The sequence below is a fragment of the Strix aluco genome, chromosome 3 (genome assembly GCF_031877795.1).
Source record: "Strix aluco isolate bStrAlu1 chromosome 3, bStrAlu1.hap1, whole genome shotgun sequence".
In the NCBI taxonomy this organism is placed as follows: Eukaryota; Metazoa; Chordata; class Aves; order Strigiformes; family Strigidae; genus Strix; species Strix aluco.
In genome coordinates this window covers 132,386,564-132,408,055 of record NC_133933.1, presented here as the reverse complement: position 1 = coordinate 132,408,055, position 21,492 = coordinate 132,386,564, and the positions used below count along the sequence as shown (strand labels likewise).

The window sequence follows — 21,492 nt, the reverse complement described above, 5'->3', positions numbered from 1 at the left end:
AATGCATTTAAGCAGGGATTCCTTTGGCTGTTCTTATATGGAACTACTGCAGAGCCACGTACAATCAAAATATTGTCCATATGCGAGGCAAAATTTATGCTCACATCAAAGCATTACAAGCAGGTACAGCTGTTGCCCCCAGTTTGACTGAGCTCTCTTGTGCTCTCAGGTTCTTTCAGTCAAGTTTACCTGAAGATAAAAGCAGACTGAGCCTACCGCAGAGCTGGCAAACAGACCCTAATCCTGTTACTGGTGAAATTTTTTTTTTATATACTTCAGTGGAAAAAAAGCAAATTCTTTAAATTTAAACTAAACTCACATAAGTACGTAACCCATCTGGCTGAATAATTTCACGCACACTTCCCGAAGCTGCAGAGTCTATAGGTATATACATGGTTTTAGCCAGGCAAATAAATTCATGCTAATTTGAGAGCAATCAGGAAGTTTATCAGGCACATTTATAATCACACCATACACTTCTTTCCAAGAGTCAACACTTAGCTATTACAAAATTAGGTTACATTTCAGTATCTAAAAGATACCCAGCTCCAAAAAAATTGTCCTCGCAGGGCTCTCATCTCCCCTGTAAGGGAATGCGATAAAGTCACAGCCACACAAGCATTTAAACATGTCACACTGGGGCTACAACAGACAACACAGAAACATTTCTGCAGGAGAACAGCAACCCAACCCACACCTAGCAACACAGGACATGCTACTTTCCTAGTTTGTCCTAAATGCAGAGGAAGGACAATAAACTTGAGCACCCGCATCCAAGTTGCCAAGCCCTGATGATCCATGGCCTCCTCCACAGAGCCAGTCATCTCACCACCTTGTCCAGCAACAGCTCACCTTTAGTAAAGCCACACTGGCTGTCCCCAAAAGAATGTTCTTCTACATGCACAAGAAAGCAGCTTCCAGGAGTGTTTGTTCCATACCTTCCCAAGGACCCGAATAAGGATGACCAGACCTACTTCCCCACATCCTCCTCCTCACCCTTTGGAAGAGGAGTATGACATTTTCCCCTCTTCTACTCACAAGGAGCCTTCCCCAGTCACCACAGCCCTTTAAGGTCAATTAAAAAAAAAAAAAAACCCACACACTACTTGCAATCATGTTGGCCAGTTCCTTCAGCACACCAGGAAAATCTTTTGTTTACACAGAAAAGCAGGAAACCAGGCCTGAAGTTGAAGTAAATAAAGACCAATCCATATGGGCCCAAAGCAGATCCTGATGGACCTCTGTGCAACTATCTAGCAAGCCAACGTTCCAGGGGGCTGCTCTCCCATTCTCCCTGCTGCTTGGGACTTCCAAAATAAGAGGAGTTTCCAGGTATTTAGTAACCTGCAACAGATTTCCACAAGTCTGTGCAAGCTTTTAGCATCCACAACATCCTGCAAAAGCAAGTTCCACAGCTTACATCTCCTCCCGCGCTCTCTGAACACGAGGCTGTCAGCAGTTGCCACCCCTTGGCTTCAGCGCTGAAACAGAGTGAACACTGCATCATTGGAGGCTTTTTCTTTAAAAAAAGAAATTCGTGTAATCTTACTGCCACAGCTATGAAGTGATAAGCTCACATGCTTAGTCCTCCAAAGTTTTGTCTCTACTACACAAGAGCAACGCTGCTATACTTCTCTGTGAAGCAGAGTTTCACAGCATCTGCAGAGCATAAGCGATAGGCATGATTATCCAACTTCTCACATTTTATTTGAAAGGCTATACAATAACAGGGAAAGTATTTTCATTACGTCCTACTGAAGCTGCTTCATTCAGGACATGAATCCAGATCAGACATCTAAGAAGATCCCACAGCTTGTTATGGCAGAGATGTTTTAGAGACACAGGAAGAATTAGAGCAAACGTCTTGGCTTTCCAGGCCTTCTATTTTTACTCCTCCAATCAGTTTAAGCTAACCACATAAGCAGAAAACCTAACAGTCATAGAAAAAACCCCCAGATATATCAAGCGTCTGCTTCTGGTGTGTTTTAACACACATTGTAGGCAATGGATGCACATGCAGAATCAAACCAAAAAGCCACAGGATGGCCATCAGCATTGGTGTGTTTGGGTACTACCACCCACCGGCCACATCTACGTTATTCTAGTTTTAACCCTGATCAGGAGAGCACTCACGATGCCGGCCCTCAATTCTCCACTTCCTGTGCCTCAGCTCGCTTTCCAGAGCAGCTGGTGGGGAAGACAATGGACTCTCTTCGGATGAAGGCACCTTTCAGTCCGGTGTGAGACAGGCAGCAGCACAAGTCCAGCCAGACCTGGGGGTCAAACCAGAGCTACCCGACGTGAAACCCTGCAGCAGACACAGCACCGCTATCGGCTCCTCCTCACCACCAATTTCCCTTCCCAGGGTGATTTTATCACTCCACGTTACTTGCTAAAGCAAAAAGCACTCAGTGCACGAAAACGCAGACTGTGAAGCATGGGTTTTAAGCACAAAGTATCTGAATTTCCCTCTTTTTATAGAGAGCCCGCATGATACCCAGATTCCAACTACATTTCAGTAAAAGATGATTTTTCCATGTCTTTAGGACACTACACAATGTGGTGGTTACTACACAATGGTTAGGTTCATCAAAACCACCTTCTGCAGATGCTGCAAAGGCCATATCTAGGGAAACAAAACTGGCTTTTGTTCTCAAACGTTCTCACTTGGAAAAGCCTTGCATAAAAAATGCTCAAGAGGTGCTTGCACATCTACATTTCTCAGCTGATTTGAAAGGAGACCACAACTTTTGCAGAAAAGCCACTTCAGTGCTCTTGCAGCTTTAGAGACAAGCTCACTCAAGGAAGTCTGCGTGATACCTTTAAATCCTTCCATGATAAAATAAAGTTAATGAGAGAGACCAAGCAAAAGCATACAGGACATGGGGTAATGGCTTTAAACTGGACGAGGGGGAATGGCTTTAAAGTGTGGAGATCCAGACTAGATGTAAGGAAGAAATTCTTCCCTGTGAGGGGGGCGAGGCCCTGGCGCAGGTCGCCCAGAGAAGCTGTGGCTGCCCCCTTCCTGGAAGGGTTCAAGGCCAGCTTGGACGGGGCTTTGGGCAACCTGGGCTAGTGGAAGGTGTCCGTGCCCAGGAGAGGGGGGTGGCACTGGGTGGGCTTTAAGGTCCCTTCTAACACAACCCATTCTATGATATTTCTAAGCTCTGTATTAAAATTAATACTTAAACTGCATATACTGTTTTAAATAAGAACAGAAATAAAGGAAACATGTTTGAGATCCTTCAGTAGCACTGAATTTTCAGCTGGCACACAGAACAAGGTGAAGAGTTGCCCAAACCTCCGTCTGTGAGCTCGCCGGAGAGGCGGCGGCGGGCAGGGCTGCGATGCTCTGCAGCTGGTGGGGATTCCCCGCCTGGCACCGCTGCTGCTTGCCGCTTCCTCTTCCGCGCTGCCGAGCTGCGTGCTCGCACATCTGCCTCCACCCTGCTCTGCAGGCGGGAAACACCACGCCAAGATTTTACCAAGTGCATTGATGCTTTGGAACAGACGGACTCCGCTGCCCTCAAGCCAAGAGCCAGCCCCTCAGGTATCTTTTCAAAAAGTTGTACTACTAATAATAAAATTAACAACAGCTCAGCACAGCTTCGCATTGTCAACCCCGTAGATCAGCTACAAAGCTGGGCAACGAGTTTACCCAACTCCAGCCAGGGCAAGCACAACTGCACGTCCGAAGCAGCAGGGGTGTGTGTGTGCAGTAACTCACAGGGATTTTGATGTCTTTAAGAGGTTAAAGTTCCTAGCAGGAGCACAGGCTACGACTTGGAAATTAGTTTTTGAAGTAGCAGGCAAATAACTGGATTATTGTGGTTGGAAGAAGGACAGATGCTGGTTTGCTACAGCAATTAAAGTGGATTATTCTTCCACCTCATCCTTTCCAAATTCTATTTCCATACCAGAACCAATTTTTTAAGCCTCCATTTGTCTCTTACAGATTCCCAAGATGAGTTTAAAGCAACTTTCAGTTCACCAGAAGTTCCAGCATCCAGAAGAGCAGGTATCAGAGGATACAACCCACGCTGGGCTAACAGAGTTCCCATTTGCAGAGCAATTGCTGACTTTACAGTAAAATCCTTAAAAAAAAGAATTGAAAAAATATATCCGAGTGCTGTGGTCAATAAAAGATGTGTATGAGTAAGTAGAGAAGAAAACTGCAGTTCTCTCAACACGTGACAGAGTTTGTGCCAACTTTTGTTCAGTCTTGTGCAGCCACGAGTCTGTTTCTCTAGAAACACTGCCAAGGTATTTTCCTGGCTAGTGGACACATAGATAGGTCACGTGGCAGAAGGACGTCGTACAATGGCTCGGTCACCAGAGCGGTGGCTACCAACTGCACTACACCCTCCCGCAGAGTCTCTGCAAAAGCACTTGACAGAACAGACCCACCTTAGCCACCGCTTCTCGTCCTCAGTGGCAACAGGTCTTGTACCTGGACACAGGCTGAAAACAGGGAAGGAAGCTGTGATAATACTTACGGGATTAAAAACCAAACGACAAAAAAATCACCACCAAAAAAAGCCTTACACACAGCAACAAATCACCCCCTAAAAAATAAATACAAGAAGCCTTACCAAGCTCTGATTAATCCTTTAACCTTCTACTCTAATCGTTCAATATCTTGCCGAAAAGTGAAAATCCAGTTCTCAGATTCACCAGGAATGGCCTGCTGTGCTCCAAATCACCCTCCAGACTTTTTCTAATTGAGCAATCAGACCTCTGAAGGGCTGGTGAAATGAAGAAACCTGTCTCAGACATCACGTGCGTTCTGTACCCAGTTAAACCAAGCACTGCTCTTCTCCCAAGCTCTGCCAGCACACCCAGTTCAGCTCTGCCGAGCTATACCCTGGAAGGCTATGTAGAAATATGTAGTAGTAAAAAATAACTGATCAGTCTGTCAAATTGATGGTTTACAGAATCTTCCGAATTTCTGCAGCAGTGTGGGAACCTCTGCAGATATTCAAGTTTGTGTATACGGGTGAGCAAACGGACTCAGGTACTTGCAGACACATGGGCAACTTCCACCATTTGCATCCTCCCACCCTTCTCTTCTGCAAACACCTTAACAGAAAGCAGAGGACAACAGCATCCTTCACATTCCTTACTTCATCGCCCTCCACAAAAATGCACCTTAATAAAAAACATCAACTTGCAACACCATGCCATTTCCTTCCCCAACAAATAAGCTTTCTACTTGACTTCGCCTTTTGACCTTACTGCATTATCTTCTGTTTGACATCGCAGATGGGCCTGTGAACACCAGATCAGATCGTATGTTCTGCGCTATCACTTTCAGCGATGGCACGTCTCTTCATTTTAATTCTTCAGTTGACACAAGTGATGCAAGCAAACCCCTAGAGCAAGAGAGAAGCTGAGTTCACATCACAAGGGCTGCACAGTAACTGCCAGCATCATGACAGGACTCAGGCTTGGGACATCCACGCCTTCAGAGACGCCCACCGCAGCACGTCTAAGCTCTGTCTGCTCTCCCAGGGGCATTCTCACACTGGATTTCCACCCTCCAAAGCCAACAAAGTCAGTTTGACCCAACAGGAAATCAGCATGCAGGAAAAAACACGGCTGCAGCAGCTCCCTCTCACAAACAGGTAGCATAAAAGAGCATTTTGTGTTCCTGGATGACCTGGCCAAGAAGCATTTACAGAGACCACCTCCAGCCCACGCTCACACAGCCCCTGTGCCTTGGCACTGCGAAGCTGTACAGCAGAAAACTGTTTTGTCAGGTCACACACGGGGACTTCCCATGAAAAACAAACACCAAATTTCTTCAGACTTGGCACGTGACAGCGTACACTTTCCTCCACGCAAACAAAGCACAAAGACAGCCTGTTTGTGGCTTCTGTCCAGCAACAAGACTTCTTGTCTGGATCCAAACAGGCCACTAACGCACCCCAACAGCCCGCTCACTGCCGTGCTCCATCACGCCGCAGAGCGGAGGGTGGCAGCAGGATGGTGCACGGAGCATTTGGCTGTGATCCGCTTTGTAAAGCTCCACCACAAGGACGGTGTTAAACATAAGCCAGAGGAATAGCAAAAGCTCTGAGTCCTGAGAAGTCAAAACAAAGCACAGAACTTCTCTGCTGCCCAACCAAAGTCCCATTGCCACACGCAACGTGGCGCCCGCCCCCTTCAGCCACTGTATCAACCCAATACTACAATGACAACGTTTACCCCAAATCCGACTAAAGTACTACAGAACATTTGTTCTCATCTGCCTGAACCAACTTAACAGGCATCAGTCAGTTTTCTGATAGCCACTGGACCACCACAGCCACACGCTTTAAGCCCAGCCACAGCCAGGCACTGCAGAGGCACCAGCCCGGCTCTTGGCGCCCTTAGGTCAGTACAGGGTCCCTGGCACAGGTCTGTGTGCAAGATTACAAACTGAGCCCGGACACCAGTTTACGGCGCAGTTCAAGAATGAGCACAGACCAGCCTGCCAAAGGCAGCCCACGGGCTGTCAGCCAGCTTGAAGGATGGAGGTTCAGCAGCGTGGATACACTTGGACTCTGTGAGATGGCCTTGGGGCCAGGAAACAAGCCCTAAAACTCGAGTTTACCACTACAGATATAATCTGCCTGTTCTAGTCTTCAGCAAAATAGATAAATCATGTCTTTTCTTCAGACTCGCTGTCCCATTGGTGTGACTCTCAGTTTGGTTGCTCCTCCACTGTCTCTGAGAGTATATAGAGACACATAAAGTGTCTTTATCTGAAAATTGTGTCCTATTATCTTAAACTGGTGCACTATATAGTATCAGCTTCTTACCTTAGTGAAGCTTTTTACTTTAACTGCAGGGACACCCAGCCATTGTCCCAAGAAAAGTCCCAAGTTAACAGTCATCTGCAGCTGCAAACTTACAAATGAGCCAGGAAATAAGAAAAAGGTTGTTTATCAACACTGACTTCCTCCCTGAACGCACTGCCCGCACAGGGCACCCTTTCCTTACTTCACACTGTAATTCTGCTCCAATTACTAGTCCTATACACCTAAGAGCAAGCACAGCTTGAGTCCCACTGAATCCATGTTACCCCTATACCCGCCCGAGGTCCTTTATCAAACAGAAAGGCCATGCTTCTGTTGCTTACCTCCTTGTTTCCAGCTCACACTGAACTGCTACAACAGATTAAACTAATTCAAGTAGGTATTACCTCAGCGCTCTCCCCACCCCACATTCCCATCACCTCCCTTTGCACTGGAGGACACCTACTCCCAAATACCTGCTTAGGAGGACTGAACTGGCATGAAGCCAGATGCACACCATAATAACAACGATGGGTTTTTGCTGGTTTAGCTCCCTGAACTACCCATGAGCACCAGCCCTGAGGGGACAGAGAGAGGGAGGAGGCAGAGGGGGAACAGAACTGCCACAAAACCATCAGCTGCCATGACCTGACGCTGGTGTGCTGGGGCCACCACAGGGCAGTTTACTGGGACAAGCAGGTCTACAGCTGGCTGCCACCAAAACCCACAACCCCAGGCCCCTTCCCCTGCAGCTCCGTGCTGCCCTGTGACTGTCGGGGCTCACTCCACCCCACAGCGAGCCAGCCTGGAGAGCTCAGTGAGAGAAATAACTCTGCAAAAGAGCGCAGAGATGCAACACTATGCTGAAGACAAAGACAAAATGGAAGGTGCCTCAAGCTTGAGCAAAGTTTTGTGTTACCTTTCAGGGGCAGAAGAACTGGGTAGCTGAGAGCTGCTTCATTTCTTAATGTAGTTTTATAATATACCCTACAAACTTCACCCACTGGCAGCTGAGAAGCCAATACGAGCACACAAGCTAGGACAAGAATCAAAAGACATTATTTCAAACCAAAAACGCAGGGAAACTTTTTGAAGATTGGAGTTGGAGTTTGACCAGAATATTTTAACATTCCTGCTGAATACACAAATAGAAATATTTGCCAAAACTTAGGTTTTGGCAAGCATTCACTCATCTTTTCCTAGTTTTGGCTGCCTCTGCCATGAATCTAGGTACACAACCCAGGGTAACATGTAACCTTCAGTTTTGATAGTTTTCAGTGCAGCTTTTCTAAATATGTGTTTTAGCCTTTAAGTGGATTCTGGAAGGGATCAGTGGATGAACAGCAGTGCATAGGCTGAAAAAGATCTGGTCCCACTTACACCCTACACCAGACGTTCTTCCAGTCTTTTTTCTAAACAAGTTGCAAAAGAAGATACACAAAAACAGACACAGAGAAGTACCAAAGTGTTCACCTGTGGGATAGTGTCTTATATTCTTAAAATAGTTAACTGCATCATATCTCCTGAAAGAAGAGCAGCTATTTTGATGCCTTTCAAACCATAAATACAAGGTCCAAATAAATTACTATTTATTAAAACAGAGCTTGCAAGTCTCAGCCGCAGATGCCTATTTACATTTGCTTTCCAGCCAGACTTTTCAAGTCCTGTTTTAACAGATACCTCTTTCAGAATGGTTATGATAGAACACAAACTCCTCCCCCTCTCTACTGGGTAGATTTGAATCTGCACTGCAAATGCAGGTATCCCAAAAGCATGTGTTGTACTTTCACAATTCAACACTTCTGTTGGGTTCCTGCAGGTTGCACTTGTTTAGTTTCCCCTTTCTCACACTTGTCCCACTACTCAACATCCCTTTTCTTTTATTCACCCTCTAACATGCCTGCCCCACACAAAAACTACAGTAAGTCCATCCTGAAAAGAGTATAGAATCATAGAATCATTTAGGTTGGAAAAGACCTTTAAGATCACGGAGCCCAACTGTAAACCTAACACGGCCAAGTCCAGCACTAGCAAGACAGACTGTCAGACTTGCAAGTTAGACGATAAAAATTCTCCTTTTAGGGTTCACAACTCACTGCCTGACCTGAAGCAAGTCAGTAGCTCCTACTGCAACAAGTTCCACCGCATGAAACATGCTGATACACTGAGAATAGTGAAAAAAAACATTGTGCACATCACTTGTTTGCTAACATTATTTACATCCTCATTAATCACAGCACTTTGCAAATACGAAGAGGTAATCCCTCCCCCGCAGAGCTTCCCCTATAAATTTGTGCCTAGAAATATTAAGCAACTAAACAACAGATCAAAATAAAATAAAAAAAAGCCTATGCAAGTGCGCGGCGTTGGAACAAAGTTGCAGGCAGAGCCAGGCCAGCAGCTCCCCCAGACCGTGCGGCACTTCGCCCCCCACCAGGCCCCCCGGCAGCCCCAGGCCGAGGCTGCACCGACCCCCCGCCCGCCGCCACCGGGGCTGCACCGGGCTCTGAGCGGGACCAGGCACCACGGGAGCAAGAAAGAGCCCGCATGACCCGGAGCGGCCCGGGAGGCCTCTGACCCGCCCCAGCGGCCCTCCCGCAGGCCCCGCGTACCGTCCGGGCGGCCTCTGCCCAGGTCCTGCCCTTCTTCCTGCGGCCCTTCTCCCTCATGTCGGACGCGACGGGGCGCAGCTCACTCCGAGGTACCCTGGGGGGGTCCGTCCGTCCGTCCGTCCGTCCGTCCGCCCGGGAGGGGAGGCGGGGCGGGGCGCGGGGGGAGCCGGAGCGGGCGGCGGCGGCCCTAAGCGCGGACAGCCCCGAGCGCGGCAGCCCCTTCCCCCGCCGCCGCTGCCATATTGGGCTCCTACTGTAAAGGGCCGCGGTCATGTGACCCCGCCCGCGTGACTCCACCTACTGTACGGGCCGCGGGAGGGGGGCGGAGCCTCTGCCGCAGAGTCCCGCCCTCTCGGGTTGCGCACGCGCGTGCCCCGCCCCGCGCCGGCTGCCAAAGGGCGCGGCGGCGCCTGAGGGGACAATGGCGGCGGTGGGGGCTCCTCAGGGGCTGCCCGTCCCGCTCCGCCTCTGCCCCCGGGCGGCACAGCGGCCGTGGCTGAGCACCACCGCCAGCTTCACGAGGCGGCCTCCGGATCCTCCAGTCGCAGTCGCCCGCTCCATGGCGACCTGCTGCCCTCGCAGTCACTAGCTGCCCGCCGAGTGCCTGCAGTCAGCAGGTCGCCATGGCGTGGCCACCAGCCCCGCCACTCCCCGTGCCACCGCTGCCACCCACCTCCCTGTCCCCAGAGACCCCAGGAGCCACCAAACCCCCTCCTCAGGCCAACCCCTGCCCCACATTCCCCCCTTATCACTGCCAAGCTCGGCCCCTCGCTGACCACCTCCTCACCCAGTGACTCGTGGCCCTTCCTTGCCGCTCGCCACCACTCAGCCGTGCACCCCCTTCCTTCCAGAGCTTCCAAGCGTACCCCGACTAACCACGCACCTCGCAGCCAGCTGGAGCCCTGTTACCATCCGCCTTCCTCTCCCAGACACCAGCGCCTGCAGCCAGAGCCACTGTCCCCACCCTTTGGCATCAAGCTCCATCTACGCCGTGGTGGAAACCAGCATCCCAGGTGCCATCTTCTTCTGCCGGCAGCTCCACCCTGCTTGTGGCTGCTACCCTGAGCTGTGGCTCCCTTTGTTCCTTCCTGCAGCCCTCAACTAACCGCCTTCTCCCTCACCAACACTAGGACCTGCTCCCATCCACGTGCTACTGTCCCGGCCGTTGGCCGTTCTCCTCCTGCAGTGCTGCTCCATACACTCCCAATCCCCTTTTCAGCACAGCTCTCCCCCCCATCTCACCTCGTCCACCGGTGTTGCAATCCACTCCCATCTTCTCTCAACCGAAAGCCACTTCTGCCCGTGGAAGCCCCAGGAGCTCCCAGGTGACACTCCCAACCCACACAGACTTGTGATTTTATTTCCATCTTCTCTTGAAGGAGGGTTATCACTGACTGGATAGAAAAACTAATTATCCGCTCTCTGAAAGCTGGCCCTTGTTACCTACCTGCAAAGGTCGTACATCTATGCAGCATCTCCAATGGTTGCTCCTTCTGTATCATGGTTTCATAGAAAAATGAGCAGCTTCTCACAGTGTGCAGCATCATATGTTCCTGTTTCTATGGGAAGAGAATGTGGAAAATCGTAGTATGTGTCTGTGTGGGAAAGCCACTGTCAGTGGATACCATGCCAGGGACAAAAGAAAGTTAAGGCCGGTGTCCTTAAGGGTGTTTGTGCACCTGAATTCTCATGGCACCCTCAGTGGGTTGCAGGCTTGTGTACAACAGCTAGATGATGGAGCCAAAACAGAGTCATGGGCATAAACGTACAGCATAAATGGTCGTACCAGACAACGCTGAACTGAGCATCGAGAGAAAGGAGCAAGTTCACATTGTGAACTAGTCTTTGGAGAAAAATCACTTACTGGGGCTGTGAAAGAGGTAAGCCAGTCCAGGATCTAAGATTAAAGACCACTTCTCCACCTCCTAAGTGAATCTCAAACTGACTCCCAGAGTTATAGCTTGTTTATTTTACTGAAATGGAATATGGTGCATGCTCCAACCCATGATGTTAGAGTGGCCCGCAGGATTTACGTTGTGAGTCATAAAGTTGTAGAGGCGTTGGCTGGAAGAGACATCGGGAGGTCTCTCATTAATCTCCCCTAAAGCAGCACTGTCAGCATCACGAGGCTGGGTTCACTGTGGCTCTGTCTGGCCCTGTCCTGAAATCATCCAAGCCTGGAGATCCCCCCACCTGCCTGGGTAACCGGTGCTCACCGGCACCTCCTGGAGGAGGGGTTTTTCCTGCTGTCCAACCTGAACTCCAGGACCTCGAGCATCTCGGTAGCCCTGTGCTGGCTCTCTCCAGTTTCTCCCCATCCCTCTTGAACTGGAAGGAGCTCAGATTAAATCTTTATTCAATGCGAGGCCCCAACAGTGCCAAATACAGGAGGAATGGTAATTTTTCCTCCCGTAGCCAGCGTGCCACTTGCCCAATTTGTGGTGAGGTGGCACCACCAGCTCATACTCAGCCATCTGACTTTTTTCTCTGGGCAAATCGTGTCCCCCTGTACCTGGTGAGATGCCTTCATCATCTCTTGTGGCTTGGCATTGTTAACTGTAACTGTGAACTTGCCAGGGAGATGAGTTAGGAAGGGGACTGTGCTAATGTGCATTCTGCTGTCTGTCCATACCTCACTCTAGCTCATTTAATAGTAACTTCCAGGGTTTTAAAAAAGAAAAAGTGCATATTTTGGGTAAAGTAAAACCAAATCATTCATCCAGTGAGCTAAGGAAATATTCGTGGCGTAAAATAATCACGTATCAATTGCTTTATCTTAAGGATGTGAGCCATCATGATATTCCACTCAGGATTTACATTAAGCCTGGAGTTCTGAGTCTTAAATTACCATCTGAAGGTCATTCAGTTTCCAAATTGGAAGTCAGACAAGCTGGAAGATATTAATCACTGGCTTTTTGACTGACAAATGACATGGCCACAGCCGCAAGCAACCCTATCTGATAGCAACTGACTGCAGGAAAGGACAGTGTAGGAATATAAACATTTTCTGCAAAATTTTATGTGAAATACAAAGTTTTTAAGAGGATTGGTGAGGGGTCACTTACTCCAGATATGTAAACAGCGTTTTACAGTCTTTGTCTAAGAGGTTTCATGTTATGACCGTTATACTCTTTCCACAAATCAGTAGCTGGGAACTGTCGGCAAGAAGCAGGGGTTATCTTGGTCAGTTTTAGGTGTTCTGCCCTCTTTTGTGGTAAATTAATGACAAAAATTCTTGCAGATCCTTAAATTCTGTAGCAAACCCCCTTGCAATTAGATCATACAAGCGAGGTTCAGGTACCAAAATGCCTTTCAAAACCTGAGAACTAAATCACAGGCGCAGTTAGGGCTTTCTCTGCTCTGACAAAGAGGCCAGATTCAATTAACAGATCCCAGTTAACTCCAGTCTCATCTCCGTGTTGCCTTAATGTAGACAACATCTTTAAGGATAGGGCGTTCTGGTCCAAGTCAGCCTCCCGTCATCTTCTCCTGTCCTCCTATCTCCTGAAAACAGACCAAAGATACAAAATGGGGTTTGTGGTCAGTGCATAGAAACTAATACTAAGATCATATTTTCATAACTATTTGCTCCTTACAAAGAGATCAGACAAACAGTAATTCATTTACTTAGGTATAGTTGGCATATGTCATCGTGTTTACGCATTGCTTTTATTTAACTAAAACAACCAGTTAATTAAATTAAAAAAAACCCCACAACATGCACATGCTTCAGAAGCTCAACACCCCATTAATTATAGCTCTGTCTTTTGAAAGTACCCCGAATGTTTCCAATCTACAGTGAGGTTTGTGCTAGACTCCATTCAGCTGCAGCCATTCAGAAAACTATTCAACAGTCTTGGGCAAGAATCCTGTATCTGGCTAAAAATGCTGGAGAAATTAGGTCTAGCGACAAAGTGTCCTTTGCAACTTACTGTGTCACTGAATTCAGTATTTCTGGGGAACTGATCCCCCTACACTATCAAGTTCTTCCAAAAAAATACACCAGCCAGTACAGCCACCCTCTGAACAGGTTGAATGCACATGTCATACAGGAACACATGGCCTGAATTGTCCCCTCCTCATTTGAACCCTGCTCAGGGTGACCTTAGAAATTCTGAAATGGCTTTTGAGCAGGACAGAGTTTAGTTTGCACCTTTGAGATAAGAACCCACTGATGCAGAGCAAATTCTAAGCACGGCAGAGTTATACCATGGAACAGACCACCTTCATCAGGAAGGATGGTGGCGGGTGTGTAAAATATCTAATATAGCAGCTCTCCTCTCGATCAGATAGAAATCTCATCCAGGCTGTCACATACTGTACCTCGGTTACTGCAAAACCCTTCTCCAATGCAGTCATGCCCTGATTATATCCATCCATTTTCGTTTCATCATTTTCTAATCCAGAATTACTCTTCCCCATGTAGCTCTTCACTGGCTCTTATCATGTTAGAAATGAGATCACTCTCTTCATTTTCAAAAGCTTTCACGTCCTACCCTACTTATCCAACATCCAAATACATTCTCAAATCCACTCAACTTGTAATGCCAGCCTCCACTGCCCACTTGATTGATTTTCAAACCAGTGCATTTCCATGCCTTAAAATGTCACCTTTGTCTCCTACAGCTATCCGTTGTCTCTTTTTTTATGCTTAGTTGTTGCCCCCCGCACACGTGCAGTATTTCCAAAGTCACAGGGCAATTCTGCTCTACAACTAAGAGGTCTGAGTTCTACAACGTGAGTAGCAAATACTTACCATTTGAGATTGAGCGTTAGAAAGCCAGCCCTTAGGTCATGCTTCTTACAGCACGGCGTTGCCATATCCAGCGTATTCAGCTCCTGCTTTTCAGTCAGCTGAAAGCTGGACACTCTGAGCCAAGACTTCAGCAGTGGTCTCCTGCACTTCTAGCTCCAAATCAGGCCCATAAAGTTCACGTGATCTTCCTTTCATCCTAATCGGTTCCTGTGATGGAACAAATCCACATTTTTCAAACACTAGGACAGACACAATTAGGCATCAAAATTCTATTCAGAGGACACTCTTTCTGCTCATAAGTCACAAAAGCATGACCTCCACAGGTGTTGTCTACCGCATTCCCCACACTATTCCTTTTAAAGTACAAAATCAAGGGTAATCATCGAATTGCAGAACGCTTTGGGTGGAAGGGACATTAAAGCCCATCCAGTGCCACCCCCTGCCCCTGGCAGGGACACCTTCCACTAGCCCAGGTTGCCCAAAGCCCCGTCCAACCTGGCCTTGAACCCTTCCAGGGAGGGGGCAGCCACAGCTTCTCTGGGCAACCTGTGCCAGGGCCTCACCCCCCTCACAGGGAAGAATTTCTTCCTTACATCTAACCTAAATCTCCCCTCTGTCAGTTTAAAACCGTTCCCCCTCGTCCTATCCCTCCCCCCTGATCAAGAGTCCCTCCCCCCTTTCCTGTAGCCCCTTTCAGTCCTGGGAGGCCGCTCTAAGGTCTCCCCGGAGCCTTCTCTTCTCCAGCTGAACCCCCCCATGGATTTGTGTACTGCCATGTTTACACCCCCCCACCTTGGCACCCAGTGATACCTACGAGATGAAGCAAAGCCAGGATTTGAATTCTCCTTCAGCCTTGTATCTGAGCTGGGGATGTATCTCCACGAAGAGAAGCCACTGTAAAGGTCACATAGCCATGGTCTGTGTTGCACTCTGGAGCCTGAAAGTAAAAATATCTTCTAAAGTAAAAATAAACATAAACAGGCATGACTCACCAAGGCATATATTTTTTTTATTATTACCACTACATCTACTGTACCACAGTTTCCTTGTTCAGAGGAGCATATAAAGCACATAAAGCCAAAGCACATAAAGCTAATTTTAGAAGCAAAGCCGGTAGCTGTTATGAGGAGGTAAAGTAAAAAACCAAACCAAAACCAATAAACAAACAAAGCTCCTGGTCAGCAAGCAGAGGGAACTTGCTGCCCAGGAAGTCTCGGTGCATCATCAGGACCGACGAGCTCTCTGCACTCCCCAGGGAGCATCTGCAGCTGCTCAGAGGAGCTCGTGATCCGCTGCTGGCACACAAGTGTCCCTCCACAGCTGATATCAAGTGCTGTCGGTAGCAAAATGGAGCTGCTTTTCAAATGCTTCCACTGAGGCTTGAATAAAACGACCCCAGCCTTGCCAGGGAAACCTGGGGAAAGTAATTTGCTCCACAGGCTTTCTTAATAGAAAAGTCTTCCCTCTCACTCTCCCCCCACAGATTAACACAAGGATTTATAGAAAAAAACCAACTAGGCTAGAAGAAACAGTGCATTGATTCAAACTGGAGCCTGCTAGATAAAAATTCTGTCCACAGTGTATCTTAGGAGGGGTTTATATTGACCATCTCCCGCAGGCTTCAGCCAACAGGACAACACATCCCAGCATTCACCATTCCTCTTCTTTTTTGTACCCCGTTAACAATTTGCTGTAAAGTTGTGGTGAAAACCACCTTTTTTTACCCCCTGCAAGAAAATCTGCTTAGGGCACGACCTTATCCACCCAGGTAAAAGATTGACAGGAGTTGGGAGCTGGGAGCTGCAGCTGCACTTGAGGGAGATCATCATTTTCAGTCAGCTGCCATCTGCCTTTGCTTTAGTCTGATGCTCAAAACATGCTCAGAATCTCTCAATTTGCCAGTCTAACAAATTTTATTATAAATAACTTTGCTTCTCTCTGCTCCTACCCAAAGATCAGTATCGCATTTCCCTGACAGTTTTTATAGCATTAGGCAATGCATAAAGGCTGACAGGAAGCCTAATTGGATGCTGCATTTCAGAGAACTGATACAAATTATTTTGGCTTCTTTTAATTAGAATGCCTGCACTCCGCAGGTTCGCTGGTGTGCCTCGTGGGGTGCAGCTGTACCCATAGACTCTTTCAGGAACAGCCACGCTATTCACCAACTTGCTTTTCTGCTGTTATTTGACTTCCACCTGCTTTTAATGACACGCACATGAGTGACTTTAGTCCTGCCTGTACAAAAGCCCACTCCCATGGCAGTCGTTAATAACTTTGCATACAGTGCTCTCATCTGAAGGTTTGACTTGTTCTGGATTTGTGCCTGGGCCAAGCTGAGTGTGAAACACTACCAAATTGAGATTTTGCCCTTTTAGAGATGGATGTTATACCAGCAGGGTTATCTGCAAAAAAGTAGCAACAAACAAACAAAAAACCAGCAGCCTGCTAAAAATGAAAGAAGGCTAACATTCAGTTTGTGAAGTTTGACGTTGTGCTTTGGGCATTTTTCAACTTGTTTCAACTTGTTTCTATTATTGCGAGGGCTAGAAAATTATTTTCGTATAAGAAATTAAAATATTAACGCTCAAATTATTATCCAGTCTTATTCTTCATGATCAGGGGTTTTAAGGGTGCATCTGAATGTTGTAAGACTTAGAATCAGCTTGTGATTAGCACATTAACATTCATTATATTCATTTATACTTTAAGAGTATATCTGAATATTGTAAGACTTAGAATCAGTTTGTGATTAGCAAATTAACATCCATTTTTAGAAGTCCCTTTTTCAGGAGTACAAAAGGCAGTAGGAGTCAAGAATCTTTTTTGCTCCTTATCCATTTTTCCTTGCTTCTGCTTACTTACTGGAGAGCCTACAGAGAGACCGATCCACTAGCACGCTGCCCGTCCCTCCCTGGCATGGGGTGATGCCCGCAGAAGCGATAGTAGGGTGGTTGTGACTCAAAGTTCAGAAGACTTTGAGTATGTTCTTGAAGATATTTGCTCGCTTTCCCCCAGTAGGGACAAAATGAGTCTGACAGTAAAGCTATCCAGCAAAGGACAGCCCTGCCCTGCATCTTCGCACAGGGCTTAGCAGAAGTTAGGCCTGCAGCGCTGGCGGTGCTGTGCTGACGAGGCTACCCGGCTCCAACCCTGCCCCAGGAACTGTGAGCTCAGGGAGCGCCGCAGCACGTCTCTCTGCGCACTGGGGACGTAGCTGAAAGCCTCTTGGACACCTGAGGAGGTCCTTACCAGAGAAAAGAGGTTTCTTTGTGCTATCTCCCTGCGTGGCAGATAGCACCCAGCCAGGAGGTTTGTCTGTCTAGTGCAAGGACTTTTCTCTAGTCCTGGCACGTCAGGACATGGAGCAAAGCCCCCAAGTTAAGCAGGAGCAACGTTCAACTGGGTGCTTGTGGAGAGGACATGCTACCCTGCATGCCAGCACCAGCACCTCCAGGGACCCGTGCTCAGGACTGGTCTGTCTTTCAAAAGCAGCTGCATAAGCCACCCAACTGAATGTTGATATTTATTTCAAAAAATATCCCTCAATCCTCTTTCAATTCATCATTTATCTAGCTCTCAGTGTGGCAAAAAGTACAATGGCTGAAGTACAAATTACAGCTTATTAGAGATGTTTGGGAGCAAGTGGCTCGTCGGCCAGCTGCTCTCAGGGGTCATTCTCCTCAGATCTAATTTTATCTCTTGAAGCTGTACAGGAGGAAGTGAAGCATAGTTCACTGTGAGGCGATCAGTTCAGCCCTGATGGTAAAAGGAAGGACTGACCTTATTGTACATGAAACCAGCGCTATCCCACTTTGTAAAAACCAGGAGCAAGGTTCTTAGGATCATTCTGCTTTAAGCTTAAATAATTCATATTTATTAAACAGGAATTAGATGCTAAAGCAGAATTGGTAAGTCTGTTTAAATCCTATTTCTAAACTCAGATTCAAAGCAGGCAGTGAGCTGGTTGCACGTTGACACTTCCAGCCAGGAAAAAGAACATGCAAATGTCAGATTGCTGAGCTAAAACAATGAGCAGATGGCCCTTCTAGTGGGGGAGGGTTCTGGGGCTGCAGCTTTACAATAATTATTTTAAGTTCTGAAAGTGATACAAAAACCAGGAACCCAAATCTTTGTGCAAATCAATGAATGCAACCTTGAATGAAAATGAGAAATATAACGTGGACACTTGACAACAGAGTGGGGTGTTTTCTTCTTGACTCTTGTTGTCCACCAGCGTTGGGTGGGTTGCTGGGAATGCAGATACCTGACCTGAGGTCACGCAGAGCCAGCCCGGGTCCAGCAGGACTTCTTTGGCCAGGCAAAGCATTATCCCCATGAAACCCAAGCAGGCCAATCTGTTGCAGGATCAGCTCAGAAATCTCCGCACGCTCCTCAACAGTTGTGTTATTAAATCTGATGGAAGTGTGACTGGAGGAACCACGTTGCTTCAATCCGTGTACTGCTTCAGGGCCTGAGCTGGTGCTTTATATTTTCTGGAAAGTGAAATAGTAGGGAATATGGTACAGTGGCAATCAAGCCAGTTGCTTGATTTTTTGATATTTTGCCATTTAGGACCCAGTTTTGCTGCGGGAGAAGTACTAGCTGTATTACATATGGAGATGTACTGCTTAGGGACATGGTTTAGTAATGGACTTGGCAGCGTGAAGCTAACGGTTGGACTCGATGATCTTAAAGGTCTTTTCCACCCAAAATGATTCTGTGATTCTATGATTCTGCTTTGAATTTTTCACTATTCATATCCTGACCTTCCATTACTTCTGATGGTGAGGAACTGATTGTTCTTCCTAGGCTCAGTGAAAGACTTCTGTCAGCATTTCTCTGTTGGTCAGTGATGCGAGTGAGGATGACTTCTGACGGACACGAGGTATGTCTGCAGAACTCCCATCACAGACACAACTGCACCAGCCAAACCGTACTTGGTGCTTGAGAAAGCAAACATTCCTGTGTCCAGAACTGCAGGTGGTGAGGAGATGAAGTCCTTCATCTTTCCAGTGGCCCTAGGCACAGGCACGGCTGTAAGCCGCTTTGCGAGAGGCTCGTCAGAGCTCTGAAATACCGCTGTGGGCACAGCCCATATGCCGTCTGCACCAGGGCAGGGCAAAAGACAAGCTCCTGAAGCCTGGCCCTTCCTCACCGTGTTTGGTTTGCTCAGCGAATCCCAGGCCATCGTGGGGGCATGTGTGACCAGCTCTGGTGCTGCCTCCAGAGCATCCCCCGCTAGTGCCCACGCTCAGTCCACTGAGGCTCTCGTAGGTGGCAGCCCCCTGCCAGTGTTCCTCACGGCTCCTTTGCCACTTCTTTCCAATAAATTCCCCCCTTCACTGTGAGGTGAGACGTGGGGGAAGCTCTGGTGTCCTCAGTGCATCATCGCTCCTGAAACTTGCACTACTGACGGAATCATCAGGAAGAAGAAACATAAAGCCAGGAGCAGAGGCCTTGTATTTTCCATCAGTTCTTCTGCCGCAGCAGTGTGTGAGAGAGGCACTTTCTGTCTCCCCAATGAGTGCCTACGGAGAGTATCTTCACACTATAAGCAGCCTGACAAGGCAGTTAGAGGTGTTTCTTGGCGTCAGGCCTCGTGCTCTCCTGGAGATCCATACAAAGAAAAGGAGAGCGTTCCCTTTGAAGGAAAGTCTTTGTTTAGTGCTGATAAGGGAGAGTTTGTTAACTCAGCTTTGAACTTGCATCCTATCTTATGATCTTCTGGGCTCCTCCCTTTACCTTGCAGACATCTCAGCGTATCTCCATTGTTCACAAAACTCCCTGCACCTTTCCCTGCCGTTGGCAAGGGATGTAAGGATAAACGGGCCCATTCCTTTGGTACCTCACTCCTCTGAAGCAACAATCTGAAGTTACACCAAGGGTGTGAATGAGGATCCAGCCCTCCTACCCACCATCACCTCTGCCCAGTTATTCAGAAAAAAAAAGATTCAGGTGATGAACTGTCCAGGCAATCTGCTACCTTGAACTCCCAGGTTCTCCCCAGCCTGAGGGAACATCACCAAATCCTACAAGTCCTCCCATTCCAAACCCCTCTTTGACCTCTTCCAGGGACTCCTCCCACAATGCCTATTTCAGGTGAAAGTAATTTTATCCCAAGAAGTTACAGAATTATTATCTCTTTGTTTCAGGAGAAAAGAGTGTTAGTAGAGGCCATTTCCTGCTATAGCAGTGAATAGCTGTTGGAGATTGATTCTGGCCTTAGGGAGGCTGAGCTGCTTTGTTTAGAAATTCAAGGGCAGGGTGGTGACACAACCTGGGGCACAGGAGGAGACCTGTGAGAAGAAATGACAAAAGGAGGAAGCAAAGAAAGCACCTGGAAGGCAACATTGCTGGAGACACACTCTTGGAAGGTGGCACTTTGTGCCACAGGAGGCACCTCTGACAGGTCTGTGGCATGGGGATAAGCCTCACCGGAGCAGGGACACCCCTAAAGGGACTGCAGCTCCCCCACCAGAGCAGGGGAGGTGCAGGAGGCAAGGAGCAGCAGAAGAAAAGAATAAGAAGCAAGAAGTGGTAGACGGAAACCATTAAGCACTGACCCCAACCTCCTGCATTGCCCATTGCCTCACCAGAGGGAGTTCAGTGTGTGGTGAGAAGATGGGGAGCTGCAGGGAGAAAAGGTGTTGGGCTGAAGTTCAGCCTGTGGCAGGGGGAGAAAAATAATTTCCCTAAGTGTTTGTTGTATTGCTTGTCTTCTAGTTTTTCTCAATACCTAATCCAGCCATGAAAAGTTTATGTTAGTTGACAATAAAGTGAAATTTCCTGAGCTGAGACCGTTTTGTCCATGACCACCTATTGACCTGCAAGATGTTTGCTCCCTCTATAGGGATTTACCTTCCCTTCAGTCTGTGGCTGATAAAACATTCTCTGATTTTGTCTATTAGCAGCATCAAGGATTTTCACAAGAGTCATGGAATTGACTGTGACCTGTCTAAGGAAGGGGATTGATGATTGCCATCAGGCAGGACGATAGATTAACAAAACACCCTCCCTAGACTGACCACCAGATGCTGTGGGACTCACCCTACATCTTCTGAACGTGGTGGTGATCTGGGTAAATATGCAGAAATTCCAATTTCTTCCCTCAAATAAGTCTTTCTAGCTGCTATCCTGGATTCATCCTTGGACAGGATTTTGCTGCTGCAGAAGCTGTTCCATGTTTGTTTGAGATCATGACTCAGTCAGACACGCACGTAGTGATGGGACCGATCAATAAATCCCCACAATGGAAGAAGGCTCAGGGGAGGAGGGCGAGGGCTCATGAAGCCCGGGGAAGGAAGGAGGGACTGACCACAGCTGTTGCAAATAAACCTGAACT

The 21,492-nt window shown here is 47.7% G+C and overlaps 1 protein-coding gene and 1 long non-coding RNA gene across 4 annotated transcripts in view; both read right to left on the bottom strand.

The window, feature by feature from the left end:
* The window catches only part of ASXL2 (ASXL transcriptional regulator 2), a 134,339-nt gene extending 124,695 nt beyond the window's left edge, over positions 1 to 9,644 (bottom strand). Inside the window, exons 1-2 of one of the 3 annotated variants that reach the window (XM_074820410.1) lie at positions 9,392 to 9,446; positions 5,231 to 5,372 (exon numbers count right to left, since the gene is read on the bottom strand). Coding sequence is in view for 1 of the 3 variants with exons in the window: in XM_074820415.1 (XP_074676516.1) it covers positions 9,392 to 9,448 (57 nt within the window). In the remaining 2 variants the exon portion in view is untranslated. Of the gene's footprint in view, positions 1 to 5,230; positions 5,373 to 9,391 lie in introns of all 3 variants that reach the window. The other 2 variants (XM_074820411.1, XM_074820415.1) reach the window with 2 other exon arrangements.
* A 2,764-nt stretch (positions 9,645 to 12,408) lies between these two features.
* LOC141921938 (uncharacterized) lies at positions 12,409 to 15,074 on the bottom strand. Its single transcript, XR_012622824.1, has 3 exons — positions 14,962 to 15,074; positions 14,148 to 14,354; positions 12,409 to 12,895 (listed from the first exon to the last, which is right to left on the bottom strand). It is a non-coding gene; the product is annotated as an uncharacterized LOC141921938 (long non-coding RNA).
* Between the last annotated feature and the right edge of the window lie 6,418 nt (positions 15,075 to 21,492).